The 20,761-nt window shown below is 38.2% G+C and overlaps 1 protein-coding gene across 9 annotated transcripts in view; it reads left to right on the top strand.

Annotated features, from left to right (window-relative positions):
• TMTC4 (transmembrane O-mannosyltransferase targeting cadherins 4) overlaps positions 1–20,761 on the top strand; it is an 88,054-nt gene that overhangs the window by 8,759 nt on the left and 58,534 nt on the right. For 7 of the 9 annotated variants that reach the window (XM_051630473.1, XM_051630447.1, XM_051630457.1 and 4 more), the window contains 4 exons: positions 722–938; positions 3,961–4,048; positions 16,849–16,946; positions 18,202–18,294. In XM_051630473.1, the coding sequence (XP_051486433.1) occupies positions 722–938; positions 3,961–4,048; positions 16,849–16,946; positions 18,202–18,294 (496 nt within the window). The remainder of the gene's footprint in view (positions 1–721; positions 939–3,960; positions 4,049–16,848; positions 16,947–18,201; positions 18,295–20,761) is intronic. The other 2 variants (XM_051630486.1, XM_051630465.1) reach the window with 1 other exon arrangement.

Below are 20,761 nucleotides of genomic sequence, written 5' to 3'. Positions count from 1 at the left end.
TCTTCTCCCTATCCATTTTACCACAGAGTTCCTCTCTTGAGGAACTCTCTCAGTTTTAGACTGAATTCTCACTTACATTTTCTTCTGGTTGTAATACTTGTATGAAACCTCTCAGTCTCACAAATGAGTTACTAAGATGTGCTGACTGACTTTCTGCGTCGATACTCACTGTATCCAGGTGATTTCCACATCATTGGTCCAAATGCTAGGATGCTTTTCAGTTAGAATGTCAGCAGAAATCATAGTCTCAGTGCATATTAGTTTCCTCTCGGTGTGGATTTAATTTAAATAACTTTCTCAGGTTATTTTTGGACATAGTTTCTTTTAAGCCCAAGCGTATCCCCCCCAGTAGGCTGGGTTGTGTATCTGAAGGACAGCCCTGCATCGCAACACTGAAGTTACGTTGCTAACCAAAAGGCAGTTCTAAGTAACCGTTGGTATGATTAACTTAATAGCATTAACATGTATCTTTAGGGAGGATAGATAATGTGCTGAATACGGTGTCCCATATGAATACCTTTCAATAAAGATCAGGACATTGTTTCCAGCTGACTGGTGGCTAAGTGTTGATACCATGCGTGCTGGAGTCTGCTGTTGTTTTTCAGCTTTTTTTAGTGTGTGTATCTGTGTAATATCTTGCTATGATGTTGTTTAGGTTTTTGCTTGCATGTCTGAAACCATTTATGTAATTCCTAGTCTTAATGTTTCTCTTTCTATATAGAATTAATTACCTTTTTGCTGGAGGCTTCTACCCAGTTGGTTTCCATGTCATCAATATAATACTGCATTGTACTATCTCAGTGTTGATGGTTGATGTGTTCTCAATACTGTTGGGTGGACTGCAATTCAGTAATAAAGGAAGAAGGCTCAACCTGGCTCCAAAGACATCTCTTCTAGCTGCTTTGCTGTTTGCTGTACATCCAGTGCACACTGAATGTGTAAGTACTGAGTAATTGTCTCCAATGAAGTTCTTGATCATCTTGACTAATTGTGACATAGCCTTATACTCTATAGATTGCTTTTATATATTCTTAACGCTTTTCTTGGCACATATATGGTTCGCACATCCAAAAGCTTGTAATTCCACAAAGTTAGACCTTATTAAGGAATATAAATCATTTAAGTACAATAACTAAAGAAGGATAACCCTGAACTAGAGAGTTTTTCTAATTACTGGATTAAGAATTCCTTACTAGAAACTCATGAGCTGCCAAGGAGCACGGGGGATAAACTGAATGCAAATGCATAACCGCTTTTCATTTTCATTTGCTTTGATAAAAAAACGAGGAGATAGAAAACTATAGTAGGGGCATTATATGGGACTATATTAGAATACTGCATCCAGTTTGGAATCCATGTTGCAAGGCTCAGAAGAGTTATGACTGATTAAAGCACTAGAAATCATCCCATGTCGTAAGAGATCAAACTCCATGGGTTTGTATTTTTAATATAAAGGAGAAGATTAAAGGGTTATTTTTTATCACAGTCAGTAATTATTTACATGGGGAACACAAATTTAGTGGGTCCTTTTATAGTTCAGACAAAAGTGCAACAGTGGTTGGAATTTGAAGCTGTAAAGATGCAAAATAGAAACATGCCACATGCATAGCAACTGATTAAAATACCTAACCACAGATCAAAGTCCTTGTGTGAAAATTCTAGTGAATAGGTGATGTTTTTCTTAAAAAGCTCTTTTGTACTCATAGGTAAGAAAATCTTATGGCCTTCTGCCAGTGGGCTTGTTGGATGCGTTCCCTGATTGCTTGATCTTGTAATAATGAATAAATTAAATATAAAATAATCACAATGCAGAAATTTATTTATTTATTTATTTATTTGAGTTTGGAAGGACTAAGCTACTGAAAAAGTACTGACTTTAACTTTGATCTTTGTGCTAATAATGAACACTGAATCTTCAGTGCACCTTAATCTATGTATGTGGGACTGCTTTTTCACTTATTCACAGTATGCTGTGGTTTTGGCCTTTTTCATTTGCTTTGCACATGATTGATGGTGAAGAGGTTACAGAAAGCTATGCCTCTTGGCTGACTGGGGGCCTGGCATGTATTGGAAGCCTAGACATGGTGCAAAGTTCTGTATTAGTAGCTTGACACCTTTTTTCGACAGTGTGGCTAAAACATCCTTCCAGTCATTCTCTGGCATTTGCTCACCTGCAGAATTCCTTCTTTGTGAGAGCACGTGGTGCTAGCGTCAGAATGGCCCCTTGTATTTGTTCTCCAAAAACACTTCTAGATGTCAGTGAAATAAAACAAGTCTTCAGTGCTTTTGGCATTCTGACATGTAAAGAGGAATCTTGCTTGACTCTTAACTTTGTGATAGACCTACTATTGACTCCTTTATCAATATCCAGAATTACATTTTTCATTCCACTTGACTCTGAAAACGTTTACATCAGCAGGCAAGTGTTAATAGGACCATAGTCATGTCAAATAAATTACAAGTGATGCGGTCTGCTTGCATATGCAAGGTTTGAAGTCTTGCATACACTTTAGGCAAACACTGGAAGAGGAGAAAAAGTAGCATGCTTACATACAGTGTCTCTTCTAAGATCCAGCAGGGAACAAAGGCCTCTGATCATTTACACAGGGAATAATAAATATTGCTGCCCTGAATCAGTCATGATACTATTATGGTTCTAGCATAAGTGTATGTCAGTCAGCATCTCCTCAAAAAACATTCAACATGATTTTAAAGCTGTGAGTTTTAAGTATCATGACTTCCTGGTTTTTAAATGAGATGACATATTTTGACATAAAATTGTGAGGAATCTGTCTGCTGCTTTGGATTTTGGTATATACAGCACAAAACAAACTGTCATGTAAATCATCTTGAAAAATTTAATGCTTTCAGTACCTATATAAGAAAAACATCTGCCATTATAATTTTTCTACCTACAAGTGAACACCCTTGTGGTGTAGTTCTCTCTAAAAATGCTTATTCTTTGTAACAAGAATATATCTGATGCTAATTTAAAACTCCCTTTTTTATTTTTTTTACCTTGTTAGCAGAGACTATGGGCCTGGGCCTGAATTTGAGATAACATTGTACTGTTGGAGTCATCTGAGGCCATGTGTGTGTAATTGGCCTCTTGATTTCTTGGCTGTAACATGTTGGCGTTTACTTTCAAAATTGTATCAGTTCACCTTTACTTTTATCTCATTAGCTGACAGTAGCTCCTGAGACAGAATGACACTTCACCTTCCAAAGCACTCCACAGCTATTGAGTTAATTCTTATAATTCCTCTATAAGATAGAAAAAGAAGTAGGGAAGTTAGATGCATGGCTTTGGATAAATCAAGAAATTTTTCTGGTCCGAATTTAGGAGTCCAACAATTTATCCTTTTATGGTGCTCCAGTGAAGCTGCTGGAAAAGTGGGAGAGTCTTTTCAGTGGATTCAGTGCTACTCTCATGCCTTTACACTTCTCTTTCTCTGATGTTATTTAGAAATACTTGTTCCGTCATGTCTGACTGACACAAAAAAATGCCCTTTTCCTAAGAGAGGATTAGCAGGTGCCTTTAAACAAAATGAAGATAAATTTTATCTTTTTACTTTTCTCTTTCTCTTCCACTCACAATATGGGACAACTGGTGGGACAGTCTGGATTTGTGTTTCAGCAGAGCTGCCACTTTTGTTGGATTTTTGCTAAGAATTCTACTGAAAGGCAATGTGAGCCAATAAAACAGATGGAATGAGGCAGTCTACATTTTATTCAGTGAGGTCCTTCTTAATTTCTTCAAGCAGCAGTTTTTCATAAATTAAAGCCAAATCTTTTACCAAGTTGATAATAAGCAATACCAAATCAAAATTAGGATGTGGCCTAGAAAACTGGGCATTGCTAAGCCAGTAAACCAGGTTAAAAAAAAAATTAGCTTTGTATATGTGTTTGTATATTTATCTCAGGTTTTCTAACAATAAAATTTTTTTCTTCTTTTTTAAGGTTGCTGGGATTGTTGGCAGAGCAGACCTACTGTGTGCCCTGTTCTTTTTGTTGTCATTCCTTGGCTACTGTAAAGCATTTAGAGAAAGTAAGCATTCTGTTTGCCCCTTTCATTTTATATTTTGTATATTTTCTGCATTCATACATTTCAGTGAAGTATTGCAAAAGTAAAAATGTCAGCCTGATGTGGTTTGGTTTTATTAATGTTTTTACCCTCATAAAATATTAAAAAACAAAACAGCACTTTGCTTTAGCAGGTTATTGTTAGAAGAGCTGGAAGGGTTGCTGTCCCTAATTCCTGTTAAACACTATTTTACTTTAAGCTTGTTTTATAATAGGTTTATTTGCTAAATGTTTTATTGTCCAGATGCATAAATAAATATTTTAATAAGTATTTTATAAATAAAACCTATAAATGTATATTAAATATTTTAGTGCACTCTACCATTATGTTGGGATGCCTTAAATGGTAACAAACTGTAGGAACCTCATATTTTTAATTGTAAAGAATTACTCATATGAGTAAGCCCTCCAGATTCCTGCAGTTTCCAAGTGCTGGCATATATATGCTAAGTGTAGTGTTACTCATAGAATTTTTGTAAGACAGCTGCATTTAACATGAACAGTTCTTTCATAGATGTTTTTTCAAATGAGCTTTTAGATCTGTTGTATTAACCAATTTGAATGCAGGTTGGCTGTTCAAATACAGTTGTGGATTAATTATTTTGGGGCTTTATTAAATACACAAGAATACATGAATTCTTGATTATGAAAAATTATACAGGACATGCAATCTGAATGTGCCCTACCACAGGACATACGGGAATTTTTTGGTGAACCTGTAAAACGTTTGTTGTGAAGACCTTGTATAATACCTGTTCAGTAGGCATGGTCTGCAGTGTTTAACCAGCATTAGCAGTGTGTTAAGCAGTACCTGAGCTGGCTTCAGGTGATCTAGCTTAACAACACAGTCATAGTATCAGAGAGGTTAGTGTAGGCTAAGAGGGGTAATTTGGTCCACAGTGAGCTCGAAGTTGCTGTGAATAGCTCTTGCTAATTGAGTTTAGATTGTTTAGAACTATTTTGTGTATTTCTAGAACGGATATTATAAGTTTAACTTAATTTTTGCCACTTCAAATCATACTTAGAGTGATTCCATTTCTTTTCTGATATTTTTTCGCCCCTTTGAGTAAGTTTCATTTCTTTCAAGTGGACTAATAATTTGCTGATTAAAATTGTCCTTGGGATCTTACTTGCTCATTTATTCTTTTCTCACCTATTTTACTGGCTCTGATTGTGCTTTGATGTTTCTTTGGTTAGTGCCAGAGTAAATTAGACAAATCGAGATACTGGCTATGTGCTTTCCAGTGTGTTGGTACAGGTAGACCTGTGTGGCAGGGATAATAATAATCTTTGTTTGAAGAGTTCAAGAGCCAAATTCTTAGGATGACCACTGGAGACTTCTGTGTAGAACTCTAATTATTTTGTTACAGAGGACATCTGGGGAATGATTAAGAATGTGATGTGTGCTCTTATTAGGGATATTTTGAGGGCTTATACAACCTGCAGAGGCTGGTTGCTTTTAGAAGTCAGTATCATTTTAATAGTATTCTTGTACCGAGATCTTTGTCATTCATACAGAAGAAAGAAAATATTGTGAAGACAAGATACTAAGCAACATTTTGTATTTTTTATTGGGAATAAGGGTGACCTTATCGTAAAAGGATATCACATTAGTTAAACAGGACTTTCCCTTTGTGAATCCACATTGACTGTACCTGATGATTGCAGTATTCTTAAAATGCCTTTCAATAATAGCCTGTATAATCCTCTCCATAATTTTTCCAGAAACAGAGGTTAGACTAACAGGTCTGTAGTTCCCTGGGTCTTCCCTCATGCCCTTTTTGTAGACTGAAATGAAGTTGGCTAGCTTCCAGTCAGCAGGAACTTCCCCAGAGTCCAAGACCTTTGGTAGATGATCAAGAGGAATCCTGCCATAATATGCACTAGCTTCTTCAGTGCTCTAGATGAATCCCAAATTGTCTCCACAACCAGTAACCCTACAAACTTGACCTCCAGCCTCATAAGCCAGCTGTGTTTCTCCTTTATGTATGTGGTATTCTCAGGCTTTACTGGCTGAACCTTTAGGAGGTTTCCCAACTTTGTCACTTTAAGCATCTTACTTACAAGTGTTTTCTTGCTGCTCCTTCTGTGTAGTCACTGGAAAGAGACAGACTTCTTTTGTTGTCCAGTCAGAGGAACTTACAGTCATCTTCTAAAGGTACCAGAATCTCTATAAAGTGTGTGGAAGCTTAGGAAGACTAGGCTTTTAACTTAGGATGCATTTCCATTGTCACTTCAATTGAGCAGAAGCTAAGATCTGTTGAAATGGAAGAATCAAGCTTCCTTTTGGTCTAGATCATAGACTGAATTAGGTTGAAAGGAAGCTTTAACAGCTTAAAGCAGAGTTAATGTCATAGATCATATTGCTTGGGGCCTTAGCCAAGTGAGTTGCAAAAATCTTGCAAGAGTGGCAGGGGGCTGACAAAGGACCAGTTCTCCTTAGCCTCTTTTCTTACATTATATTCTTCAGCCTGCCAACTGTCTTCGTGGTTTTTTATGTGTTGAATACTACATTGAACGCAGTACCCCTGATGTAGCCTTGTAAGAGCTGAGTAGAAAGGAACAGCCCACTTTCCCTGACCTGCTGCTACTCTGTAGCTAGGCAGTCCAGCATGCATTTAACCTTCTTCATTGCTGCAAAGGCACACTACTGACTCGTCTTCAACTTGTCAGCCAGGAACTCCAGATCCTTTTCTCCAGAGCTGCTGCCTAGGCAGTCTGCAGCCTGGACTATTGCGTGGTGCTCTCTGATTTTCTTGAGGCTTCTGTCAGCTCATTTCTCCAGCTTGTCATGGTCCCTCTAAATGGCAGTCCTGTTATCCACTGTACCTGTGTAACTTTTAGATGAATCCCACTGACCACCACAATTAGTTTTACTTTCTGCCCTTGGTGTTACTTTTTCTCCTTTGTGAGGGGAAGTTGTTCCAGCTCATCAGGCATCTGTTTAAACATTCATCTCTGTATAAAAAAGGGCAGCTGCAGAGAGAATGGAGGCTTGTTCTTCACAAGGAGCCACATGGAGAAGACAAGGGGTAATGGGTACAAGTTTCACTGAGGGAGATTTCACCTTGATATAAGAAAGACATTTTTTACAGCAAGAACAATAAATCATGGGAGCAACCTCTCTAGAGATGTGGCAAACTCCCTATTGCTGGAGATTTTCAAGACGCAATTGAGCAGGGTGCTAGGTAATTTCATTTAGGCTCTCTTTCGCACGAAAGTTTGGACCAAATTATCTTTGGAGGCCTGTGGGCCGGTAGCCCCCCGGTACTGGCTTGCGACAAGGCCCTTTCCAACCTGGACTGTTCTGTGATTCTATGTATGAAAGGCTTTAGGAAAAGGCAACCAAATAGGGTGTAGTGGCTGTAGTAGAGTATGACTTTTCAGTGTCTTTTTTGTAATAAAGAAAATAAGTTTTACCCTTGGATACCTCCAATTTGTTAGTATGAATTTCCTTCTTTGATGAAGAGTTCTCCTAGCCATTCACAAATAATAGGATAAATAAAGATTAAAGACCTTTTTTATCTGAGTCTAGCTGAGTTTGATTCTGCACAGGCTGAGGGAATCTAAGACAGCAAAAAGTGTCTTAGTCCCAAGTATAAGCTGATCTCATTCTGAATATAAAGAACAAGCATTTTAAAAATAAGCCGTTATAGTTTAAAGAACAGATTTAAACAGTATCTCCTAAGCAGCAAAATAAAAATACCCTTTCTTCTCTCAGAATGTTTTTCTTCTGCTGGCAAATCCACAAGATTGTGAAAGTCTGCGATACCACCAGTGCACATTGATAGTTCTAGTCCAAGCTAAGAGTTGATATTGCATCACTTTCTACGTGAGACCAAGACAGTAATTTATCTTTGCGAAACAGTCTTTGTTAGTAAGAAAGAGAGGGAGAAAACAACCAAAAAACCTTCTGTGCATTCAATTTTGTAAGGCTTATGTTTCTCATCAAATAAAGCTGCTTTGTGATGATACTGCAGAAAAGTTGGATACACCAGTTTGTTCTAACATCCTATTTCCTTTTGCCTTGCTAGATTTTTATATGTTAAAGGCAAGCATGACCCTAAATCCTAAGCCAACTGCATGTGTCCTTGTTTCTGGTTTTGGCTGTCACATGTATGATCACAAGTTTTTTTACAAGCAGTAAGAGAAGAACTATCAAAGGTCAATTTTTTTAATTGTTATTAATAGATGCCTGGTAGCATGGCTCTTTTGGAGTAGTTAAAAGATGGTACAACTCTGAGGCCTTCAGATTTGTGGATGGTATTTGTATTGTCTTTTGAATACAGTTATCAAAACATGTTTGATGACAGTTGGCTTTTACAGATGAACTCTTGCGTGTCAGAGTAAAATGAACACTGAAAAAGCTTGAGTTGATGATGCTGTTATGATTGTGTCCTCAGTAAGATACACTGTTTTGTCACCAGCAGCATCCTAATACTACTATCAGACAGATTATCAAAGCCTTTCATAAAGAGTTTGACTATTCTTGCAGCAAGGCAATGGGAGGTTTGTGTACAGCTGAGTTCTGGAAATCTTTTTGTCACTAGCGTAGATGTAGTTGTCATTATTGGCCTTCTATAAAGGAGACAAAAGTTGTAGAAGAGAGACTGGCTAATGCTTGTTTTCATCTAATGTCTAAGTGAATGGCTTGGGAATAAGGACTCATACAATGTCTGAGGAGGACTTGGGTATACTGAGAGGAAAGGATATGTAGTACTGAAAACAATCAGGAGATCAGAAAAATTAGTGTCAGACTGAAAAACTTCCAGAGGAAGACAATGGGCTTCATAAAGCTCAAGATGTTCTGCAGCTTGTTTGCCTGATGTGGTTTATTTGTGGCTTTGGTGGATTATTTTTTGTTAGACAGTTTCTTTTAACCAGAATCTGTAGCATTGAATTTTTTTTTTTTAAGTATCAGCATTTAACATGCTATGTAGGCTTATGAACTTAAATTATGTCTTATGAACTTAAAAATTCTGATACTTTTTTCCAATATACAGTTTTTCATGTTACCGTCTTTGAAAGGACAACAATTATATTTGCAAGGAAATAATCTGTTCTCATTCTGTCCTGTTTTAAAACACAACTGTGGGGACAAATCCACTGCATAGGCTTTGGAGACAGCAAGAGCTGACAACTGTTTAGGTATGTTCTGAAGGGAATTGTGGGTTATGAACTTTGTTGAATTTTAATGCAGCTTTCTGGGAATTCTCAAGGTGATTTAAAACTGCTGTAGTATTCATTTTGCCTTCGTCTTCAACTTTGATAGTGACCCAGTTGCATGTGTTTGCCATCTGCGTTGGTGATCTCCAAGTGATATAAAATGATGAGTTCATGGTTTGCTTCATGTGAATAATATTGGCCTGGATCTTAAATAGGGGATGAGCTGTCTGCTCATATGCTATGACTTCTAAAAATGGTTGTGTGTTTCTCTTTTGCTTTGTTCTGTATAGTCACCCATTAATCATCTATTGGCTCATTGCTAATTTAATAAATCATGCAAAGTAGACTGTAGAGATGAGTTATGTGAATACTGGAGGTTTGTGTTACAGAGATTTTCCTATAGACTGGAAATGCTTGTCTCGTGTGTGAAAGAGATGATTGTTAAGTATGGGGAATTTTTTAGCTATTTTCGAGTTGGACAAGAGGTATATACTAATATTAAACATGTCAGTCCTGATTTTTTAACTGTGTGCCCTACTGCTCATATTTAAAGACATCAGAAGGGAATAGTTGTATGTAAAAAACCTAACAATTTTAATATTTTAGTGGGTAGAGGAGAAACAAACTTTGTTTTTTGGAATTTGTGCTAATTTTTTTGTGTCTGAGATGATGTAATTCAGGGATAGATGATCCCTTTACTCTGTAGGCAATAATGTCATGAGTTTGAGAGGCTTGGATATGTTTATGAATGGCATTTGCTATTCTAACTTCATTCTTAAGTGAAACAATGACCTGAGCTGCAGTAGTGTATACATTTGGAGAGATACAAGGAGATCTTAGGCTTAAGTTAATTTTACCAGTGGATTATATTTAAGCCTCCTGGCTTGTTTATGGTTTATGTAGGTATTTCATTGAACCCCTCAACCTTTCAGACTTAGTGTACTCCTAAAGAAGGAGTATCTGAGCAACCCTTCTTGGTTTTGTATAGAAACACTGTATTTTTCTAGCTTAAGAAAAAAAAAAAAGGCAGTAAGTACTGTTTCTTTGGCACGCTTACAATTTTGTCCATCTGTTAGAGTGGCACAATGCCCACTCACAGTATGGTGTACCAGTTTCAACCAGGCACAGGTGCCAATGAAAGATTGGTTTCATTTTCTGACACAAGATTTTTCTGATGGGAAGCAGCACCATATTAGAGGAATGTGCTTTGTTAGCCTGATTACTTCTGTTGGCATGTGTGTATTTCATTATAATAATTAGCACTTATGCAGTGCTTTATATTTTCAAATTACTTTTAAAAAAATAAATATTGAAGGTATTGCTGAATGATGGTCTTTTGTATCTCTTTTTCCAACCTAGTTTACTGAGATTTCTGCAGTTGGGGGCAGTGGGAGTGGAGTGTGTGTGTATTCACCCAGGAGCAAGCACGAGATAACATGTTTCTTAATTGAAATTCTTTCTCTTTGAAGTTTAATCACCAATGAAATGTCATAATATGAGAATTCTATCTCTGACTTTATTTACCTTATGAGACTGCAAAAGAAAGGAAAGGAACAGAGTTTTGAGGTTTGGTTTTGAGGAGTGTGTACTTTTGAGGCACTTGGTGCTAGATGTGATTCCTCCCTTCTGAGGGCCACAAGCCAACATAGGAGGAAAGTGGAATGTAAAAAGCAGAGGACCAGTATGTTAAGCATCCTTTTTCCGTGCCTGGCTTCTGTTTCTCCCATGGACTGCAAAAAGCAGGAGGCTAGAGCATTAACCCTTTGGTGTGCCTGGCTCCTGCCTTGATCTTGGAATCACAGAATGGTTGAGTTTGGAAAGGATCTCTGGAGATCACCTGAGCTAACCTGCTCAAGCAGGGTCACCCAGAATGCGTTGTCTGGGACCATGTGCAGACTGCTTTTTAATATTTCCAAGGATGGCGGCTTCATAACCAATACGGGCAACCTGTGCCACTGTTCAGTCACCCTCTCAGTAAAAAAAATGTTTTCTTATGTTCGGAGGAAATGTCCTGTGTTTCAGTTTATTGCCTCTGGTCCTGTCACTGGGCACCACTGAAAAGACCCTGGCTCCATCCTGTTTGCACCCTCCTGTCAGGTATTTATGTGCCCTGATGAGATCCCTCTGAGCCTTCTCCAGGCAGAACAGTCCTAGCTGTCTTAGCCTCTCCTCAGAAGAGATATGCTCCAGTCCCTTCATCACCTTCCTGGCCATTCATTAAACTCACTTGAATATGTCCAGGGCTCTTGTGTCCTGGGGAGCCCAGAACTCGATATAAGACTCCAGGTGTGGCCTCATCAGTGCAGAGTAGAAGGAAGTAGAAGGAACTTTTCCCATGGCCTGCCGGCAATATTTTGTCTAATATCTAATACCATTACTCCACTTCCCTGCAAAGGCACATTGCTGGCTCTTGTTCAGCTTGGTGTCCATCAGGACCCTCAGGTGCTTTTCTGCCAAACTGCTTTCCAGTTGAGTGGCCCCAGCATATTCTGTGCCTGGGATTGTTCCTCTTCAGGTGCAGGATTTTAGAGTTCTCCTTTTTGAACTGCATGAGATTCCTACCAGCCCATTTCTCCAGCCTGTCAAGGTACCTCTGGCATATCAGCCACTCCTCCCAGTTTGGTGTCATCTGCAAACTAGCTGAGGTCCACTCTGCCCCATCATCCAGGTCATTAATGAAGATGTTAAACAGGACTGAAGCCAGTATTGACCCCTGAGGTACGCTGGTAGTTACTGGCATCCAATTAGACTTTGTGCCACTGATCACACTCTGGGTCTGGCCATTCACCCAATTTTCATTCTACCTCACTGTCTACTCAACCAATGTGTACATCAGCTGCCTCTTATGGGAGATTGTGTCAAAGGCCTTACTATAGTCCAGGCCTTTGACACTCACTCCCATAAAATCCTCCTCATGGGTTCCTCATTATTGATTATCTTTTGCTGAGTGCTTTTACCATCTTTGAAATTCCATATGTAAACTTGGCTACACTTGACATGTTGAGACATTCCTGGCTTCTGAAACTTGGGATTTTCACAAGAAGACAAGCCTGTTTCTGCACAGCTTCAAATGTGTGTCCATTAAGTGAGATTCAGTTATTAGGGTTTTTTTTGTTAGTCCATTTCTGCAGTTTTTCAATTGAATTCTGACCTCTTAGTATGCTTCATGGCCTTTGCAGCCTGACAGCACCTCTGGACTTATGAATCATATTCCTTATTCCATCATCCAAATTTTTAAAATTATCTCTTAAAACCAGATGAAGGAAAGACCAAATTCAGAATACATCTTCACATTTTTCACAGTGAGCTAGACTCTTAGTGTAGTTTTCCAGTTCTTATTTGTACCCATTCTCTAACAACTTCATACAGCTCATATTTTTTAAAATATATTTCAAACTGTCTCCAGGGGTATTTTTGTGCCTTTGTGAAGTGAAGGTATGGGATGTTTACAGGTTTGCTTTCATCAGGAAGGCCCTTTCTTTTTCTGTCCAAGTCAGAATAAATGGCTAAAATATGTCTTTGGCAAACAATCAGATCCTTTCACACATTTTATCTTTTAGAGGGTCACCTAGAAGATATTTTGTCTAAGTGTTTTGCTTTCCAGGTAATTTTGACTGATCAGTTTAGCTTATCCTTTCACATCTCATTTCCTTTTTAAAACTTGACGTGTAGGCATTCTTTTAATTTCTTTCAAGCTTCTGTTTTTCATGATTTCTCAGAGGTAACAGTTCAGATTACTCTGGGCTGTATAGGACCCGTAGTAAATTTAACTAACTGTTGTAGTTTATCTGTTTAAAACTTTTCTGTAAATTCTACATCTTGTAGTTCACTATTTTTTGTTCTTTCTCCCTTTCTGCTCATGTTGTGCTTGCCATCTGATTGCAGCTGACCTCTTTGTGAAAAAAATGAATCAAAAAGGCACAGAACTCTTATATTTTGTTGGCATTATCCATTTGCTTTCCCACTGAGTACTGGAACAACTCCTTCCTTGCTGCACCTCTTCTTACCAATAAATGTATGGAATTGTGAATTTTGTTCTTTACATACCTTACATTTTCTCATTTTGTGATGTGACCTTTCTGAGTTTGTGTTGATAACAGTTGTGCTGCTGTTACACTCGAAAATTTGACCTAGTTCCTTTTTTCCTATTACTCTTAAATTTTAAATCATCAAAGCATTTGTGAATTGCCATCTAGTCTCTCAGTATATGTACTTCCTACTATCTTCCATGTTAAGATAGTTTGTGTTTCTGTACTGAGTACTGCTTCTCTGACAAGTGCTTGGTTGCCCTGACTTCTTTCAGCCAGTATTTGATTCTGGGAAGAAGAAATCCCTGGGTTGAAGGAGCTATACTTCAGTAAACTCAGTAAAGTACATTGGTTTTGTTCACTGTTCTCCCTTATACACTTACTAAGAATGACTGTCATTTTTGTGAATGCAGTCAATTACTTTGCCTTCCACCTTTGCACTGTCTCAGAGTTTATTTCTACATTAAAAAAGAGAAAAAAAAAAAAGAAAACAAAACAGAACTGATTTTCAAGAACTGGCTGAACAGTCTGTTGTACTGCAGAGTCTGAAGAATTGAAGAGCTCCTTCAAAGGATGTGTTTAGGATTAATTCCTTTTATTCTTTGCAATACTCTTAGAAAAAGTGTTGAAGCCCTTTCCTTTGTGAATTGTAGCCATCAGTTGTTGTTCTGTATAATTAATGTGGGATGGCAATTTCTTATTGCATTGTTTTTCAGTTGCAACATTTCTTTAGTCATTATGTATTTTGTATTTCCATGTTTTGCTTTGTATTGTTGAGATATGTAAGACTTCTTCCCTTCAGAAGGCTTTATTTCAATTTTATAACATCTGCAACTCTGATGTTAAGTCCTACCTCACCTGTAAGGATATAATTTGGAGTGGAGGGAGAACAACAAATGCCTACTAGGTATTGCAGTGATGAATCTCAAACATCTTAATATTCACTCTGTTGAAGCTTTAAGACTTAGGCAAGAAAGGAGTGGTGCTAGAAGCAACCTCAAAACCTGTTCTTCTACATATTTTTATGAAAACTTATGCACTCTGTCACAAAAGAAGTAGTTTGCCTCAAAATGAGAGAGGAGGCCAAAGTCAGCAGATCATTTTCACACTTGTCATTATGGTAACCCAACAATACCTGAGCTAGTATACTAGTTTTCCTGTATAATCAGTGAAGAGAGAGGAAAGGTTTGCTTCTCTGAAAGGTGGACAACTGCATTCAGTTAGGTAACTGTTGAAGGTTAGAGATTTCAGTCACTTAAAGAATCACCATCAAAGATATTCTCAAAAGTGATTTTAATACGAAATTTGTAAAAGCGTGATTTAAGAGTCCAATGGTAAGGTTAACTCTATTACTGACTGTATGGATGGAACATACAAAGGAAAGTCAAGTTAGAATTAAGCTGGAATGATTTACACATAGATCAGGGATGAAAGAGTATTGGAGGCCCTTCTCTTGAGTCACAAGGTTCAGAGTGGACCCTCTTGCTTTCTACACTCCTTCTCAGAGCAGATTCTAGGTGAGGTTCGATCCACACTTAGTCCCAAACTTGCTCAATGGTTTATGTCTAAGGGAATTAGATACAGGCATTTCAGTGGCATCCATTCATTCATATTCAGTGGATCCATTCAGCTATGAATCCATTACAACTTTGAGGTAGGAGCAGTTTAAGATTTATTAACACTATTACCATAAATTACAAGCTTAGATTGTTGATTTTCTAGCAACAATTAATCAGCCAATAGTCAACAATCTGTTATAATCAACACAGCAACTTAGTTAAAGATTCAACAGTTTCCTAAATCAAATCGCATACACACAAGCACAGAGGTTAACCTATGATTAAACTTTGCAAAATCCAATTACAGTGAATTACTCAGTCTTTTCCTTCAATGGCACCTACCAGCAGACAATCTGTGACCCTCATAAAATCCATCCTGAGAAGCATCCCAACTCGGAGAGATACTGGGTCATAGCTTGCAATCACAGAGAGCACACAAGGCCTCATTTAGGATTGCTGTTTATAGGATTACATGATGATTGACTTCAGTCAATACTTTTTTATTGTGGCCATAATTCTAGTCATGTAATCTTGGCACCTTTCAGAATGGGCTGTGATGCAGACAGGAGGAGTTTGGGGTATGTTTCCCAGGCAACATCAGTTTCAGGTACAGTTAGGGCGTGCCTAATTGTCCTAAATCACTGTACTTGTACCCAGGAGAGAAGGTACCACAATTGTCTCAACTCACTGCATCAGCTGGCAGTATCAGGAAGTGCCAGGTTGTTCCAGCCCACTGCACTTGTAATTACAAGAACAATGTTGGCTGGTCCTGACATCGCAACATGGCTGGTGGCAGGGGAAGGAAGGGGTGGAGGAAACAGTCTGCACCACCACAGTGACTTAATTTGTGAAGATGTCCACTTCTCTCAACAAATTAGAAGGAAAGCCTAATATACTAGCTTAGGTGTAGGTGCCTACTTCTGGTGAAATTATCTTAACTCTGCTATTTACCCTTACCATAGACCATTGCTGCAGATCTGTTTGAAGTACTGAGGGTCAAAGCTCCATTAGCAGTAGAGAATAACTGCTTTGGAGAATGAGGAAAGTAGGAAATTGATTCAGTCAGTGAAGGTAGAGTTCAACTTTTTTTTTTCACGTGCCAAGTCAAAGATTGGCTCTTGTGATGCCTGTAGAGCCCATGTTGCTTAAATCAAGAAGCTGCCTGTGAATGAGAAGAGTGATTCCCTCTGTTCCTTTCACCTGTGGAGTAGAGGTTGTGATAGACATGTTTTTATGTGAAGTACCCATGTGCTGTGTGTGTGTACCTTGGCTGAAGTAGGGCTTACTGTTATATAAATTTCAGAAATGCCTGCTTGTAGTGCCCAGTACATGGTGCAGTCTCTTTAAAGATTCTTTACTCTTGATCTCTTAACCCCAGAGTTCCTTACCCTGCTGTAAAACTGCTTCTGCTTTCTGAGTGCAAGAACTAACTGCTTCTCCGCACAGATGCTGAAATTTGAGCTCCATGGCATTCCATTGCAGTGCTAATGAAATGACATGAGGTACTTACTAAATGCAGCAGCCCTGGAGAAGCAGCTCATTGTGCCTTTGTAGATTAGACTACAGTTAAAACAGTTTGCCTGTGTGAGACCTCATGTGTAACCATTAGAAAGAATTTCTTGCTCTTGTGGTAGCTTGGAAGACAGTGGTCAGTAATGACAGAGCTCTAGCTAAGGATGACAAATGTGTCTAAATATTGGGAATTAACCTTTGCGGATGATGTATTGTGGAAACTATGTGAAGCTTCTGCCATTCTAATCAATCTGGGCAAAATGTCTAGCAAATAAGAAGGCTTCTAACGTCTCTGAGAATAGAAAATGACTGCAATAAAGGCACAAATGCCAGCATATTGGAAGTGCCCTCTGCTAAGAAGTCTGTGTATCCAGATCTTGACTGGTAGAAAAGATTGAGATTAAATGCTGTATGTTTTTTAAATTCTAATTTAAATTTAGATTTCTAACTTTATCTTTAAATGTATAAACCTAATGTTATGGCATGCTCTAATTTGACAGATAAAGAAGGACATAATTTTTCTATATTCTGGGTGCTGGTGAGTGTTATCCTAGGTGCAATAGCCATGCTGTGCAAAGAACAAGGAATTACGATACTGGTAAGAATCCTTTTATTGACTGAATTTTTACCTCAGCATCTATGAGGTGCAATTGTAAAGCCTACAAAGATGAATCTTCTTTGCAGCTAATTGTATGCACACTGTTTTGTTCCATTCAGAAAACTAGTTTATGTTGACAAAAAGCAGTATTCTAGTAGATCTGTCTTGATTGTGACCCTGCTGATCTGTTAGAAATCTTCATTTTGTCTTTTGTAAGCAGCATGCATATATCTGTTAATTACTTGCAAAATAAAAAAATATTTACAGTGTTAGTTTCAATGCATATCATGTTCCTTCACCTTGTTTTTGAAGGTAGTCGTTGAGATAACAGGCCTACAAACCTCTTGTTGAAAGGTTATGGACAAAGATGTGGCTGGAGGAGAGTGTTTTTGTTAAAAGCTCCACCATTTTGCTTTTTGAATAGTGTAATTAAAAGTAAGGCCACTATTTATGCATTTCTAATACTGAATCTCATTTCCTTCTGTCCTTTATTTAAGGATCTGTCTATGCAAACAGCTATAGTTAATATTCATTGTGCTCTCGCTTTTTATTACTTCAGTGAAGTAGTATGTTGGGTAAAGTTTGTTTTCGGTGACCAAATCAGACACCTGAAATGCTAAATCTGAATATGCTCTAGTTTTATGTATAGTGGCTGATGTCACATAGAGCTTTTCTTTTTTTTTTTTTTTTAAATAGCTTCTATTGTATATATTGGTGTATTTGAAAGAAAAGCAAGCCTGATACCTCTGTTACATCTTTCTAAGGCTGTTTTTTGTGACAATTGATGTACCCTTTAAAATTAGTATTTTTGAAACCTGACAGTCCAAAGGTACCATACTACACAGCAAAAAATAAGCAGAAAGCCTAAAGAAGCTCCACCTTATTGACAGGAGCCTTACCTTTTGACTGCTGCATTTATGCTGTGGAACATTTCAGAAAGAAGATGGAGAGCAGAATACTGTTACTGCCATGCATATGGGGTCTAGCTTGCTGGCACACAGTATTCCCCAAAGAATTATTCCATGTGACAGGAGAATTCCCATTACAGTAGTGTGGATATTCTACCCATCTGAGCTCAGGTTCTAAATTTACCATTTTGCCATCATTACCAACATTTTTCTTTACTTGTTTGGAATCAGAATTAAGTTGTACAATAACTCATGGTAGAAGTGGAATTTGATGTATTAAAAAAAAAAGCAAGCATTTTTTGTTAGCTGCTCTGTCTTACACTCTTGTTTTTCTCTTGATTGCTTAGGGTTTGAATGCAGTGTTTGATGCACTAGTCATTAGCAAGCTAAATGTTTTGGAGCTTATTCAAAAGTTACTACATAAAGACAAGTCATTGGAGGTGAGTCCTCAGAGGTATTGTTCATTCTGGCCGTTCAACCAGTCATGTACCAAAAGACAAAGATACAACTTCTGACAGTTTCGTTGTTGAGAATTAAAAAAAATAATAATTTTTTTGAGTTAGCCTTGTAAGGCCATGTGCTATGACATCTCTATGACATCTTTGCAGCAACTGATTAGTAATGGGATAGCATTAGAAATACATTTGATAGTGAAATCCATTCCACACTTCTCTCAAGTAAAAATACAGTGTGGAAGAGCTGACTGCTTGATGCAGTAAGTTCTCCAGGGTCAGCAGCTATATGCCTGAAATGGTTGTTTAATACAGTTTGGTCACAGTAAAGAGAGATTAATTTATTCAGATTCTCAAATGAGACAGATATTTGAAAAAGTGTGTAAAAAAAATATGTCTACCTTGCCAATCCAACTAAAGTGTTACACTGTTTTTGTGAGAATACAAATTACCAAACCAGACACAGTTCCTAGTAGTTTGGGAGTTTAAAAGAGCATTCATATATTAGCATTGATAGTCACCAAGAATCAAATTTCTGCCACTCTTACTCCAGTCTTCTGAGACCTCACATGGAGTACTATGACCAGTTCAGGGTGGGTGGACCTGTTAGAGTGTGTCCAGAGGAATGGTCAGCTGGCTGGAGCCCCTCACCTATGAAGAAAGGCAGAGACAGTTTGGGTTGTTCAGACTGGAGAAGACAGAGCTCTGGGTGACCTTATTTCAATATATAAAAGGGGTTTATAAGAAAGATGGAGAGACTTTTTACCAGGACTGGTAGTGACAGGACAAGGAGCAATGGCTTTAAACTGAAAGAGGGTAGATTTGGATAGGATAGAATAATTGGTTTGTGGGAAAGGACCTATAATGATCATCTGGTCCAACTACCTGACCACTTCAGGGCTGACAGAAAGTTAAAGCATGTTGTTGAGGGCATCGTCCAAATGCCTCTTAAACACTGACAGACTCGGGGCATCAACCACCTCTCTAGGAAGCCTGTTCCAGGGTTTGACCAGTAATGAATTCTTTACAATGAGGGTGGTGAGATACTGAAACATGTTGCCCAGGGAAGTTGTGGATTGTGTTCAAAGCCACGTAGGATGGAGCTTTGAGCAACCTGATCTAATGAAAGATATCCCTAGCTATGGTGGGGTGGGGTGGACTAGATGTTGTTTAAAGCTCCCTTCCAACCCAAATGACACTGAAATGTGTCAAACCTTTTTGGAAGATTACTCTTTAAGCATGAAGAGCTCAAAGCATTATGCTTCTGTATTGTGACTTTTGAACAGTTTTGTCTGGGTGAAGAAAACATTCAATGTGCCTTTTTCTTTTATTGCTTTTAATAGAAGTAAGAAATTTTAGCTCCTGCTTCCTGCGAAATATGTTCTGTTCTTTCTGTGGAAGTGTATCCAAGATTGTTTGGTTTTATTGAAAGGCAGATCTTAAATTCTCTTGCTTGCAGATTTATTTTTTTATTCTGAATTGAGACAAGTTTCAGATTCATGCCAGATTTCAGTTAACTCTACAACAAAGATGATGATGATAACACTTCTCCCACTTTTAAAATTGTCTACTAAGAGGTTTTGTCGTGGGTTGAGAAACCTGGCCTTTAAGAAGCTGCATGTAGTGTTAAATAAAATGAAGCCAGGGATAAGAGGTTTTGTGTAGTTACTTTGTCATAAGGCAGTTGTAAATTGTCACTATATGGTTTTCCTTTAAAGCACAATTCTCTTCCAAACCCAACATGTTTTAGGAATGGTTTTCCTGTAATCGTTGTTGTAGTGACTTTGGTTACTGAGATGTGTAAGTTGCAAGAAACCGTTTAAGCACAAAGGCTAATTTGTGTGAAATTAGCATTACAAACTTTATGCTCAGGCATTCAGGTAAATATTTTATGGTTACTTTTATGATTTGCAGTTGTCAACTACAAATATTAAAACCCCATCTGAATATTACATTTAAACTTAATTTTTCAATCATTTTAGAGAGTAAATAGATTCAGCCAGGGTGTTGTGCTATTTAATATCTTTGTCAGCAACATGGATAGAGGCATTGAGTGCACCCTGAGCAAGTTTGCTGACAAGATCAAGCTGCGTGGTGTGGTACACACGCTAGAGGGAAGGGATGCCATCTAGAGGGACCTTGACAGGCTTGAGAGGTGGGCCCATGCCAACCTCATAAAGGCCAAGTGCAAGGTCTTTGCAGTCCAGAAAGCCAACTGTGTCCTGGGCTGCATCAAAAGAAGTGTGGCCAGCGGGTCAAGGAAGATGTTTCTGCCCCTCTACTCCACACTTGTGAGACCCCATCTGGAGTACTGTGTCCAGTTTTGGGGCCCTCAACACAGGAAGAACAAAGAGCACTTGGAGCAAGTCCAAAGCCCAAAAATGATCTGAGGGCTGGAGCACCTCTCCTGTGAAGAAAGGCTGAGAGAGTTGGGGCTGTTCAGCTTGGAGAAGAG

This window comes from Apus apus, chromosome 1 (genome assembly GCF_020740795.1).
Source record: "Apus apus isolate bApuApu2 chromosome 1, bApuApu2.pri.cur, whole genome shotgun sequence".
Classification (NCBI taxonomy): Eukaryota; Metazoa; Chordata; class Aves; order Apodiformes; family Apodidae; genus Apus; species Apus apus.
This window is presented reverse-complemented; position numbering and strand designations above follow the sequence as displayed.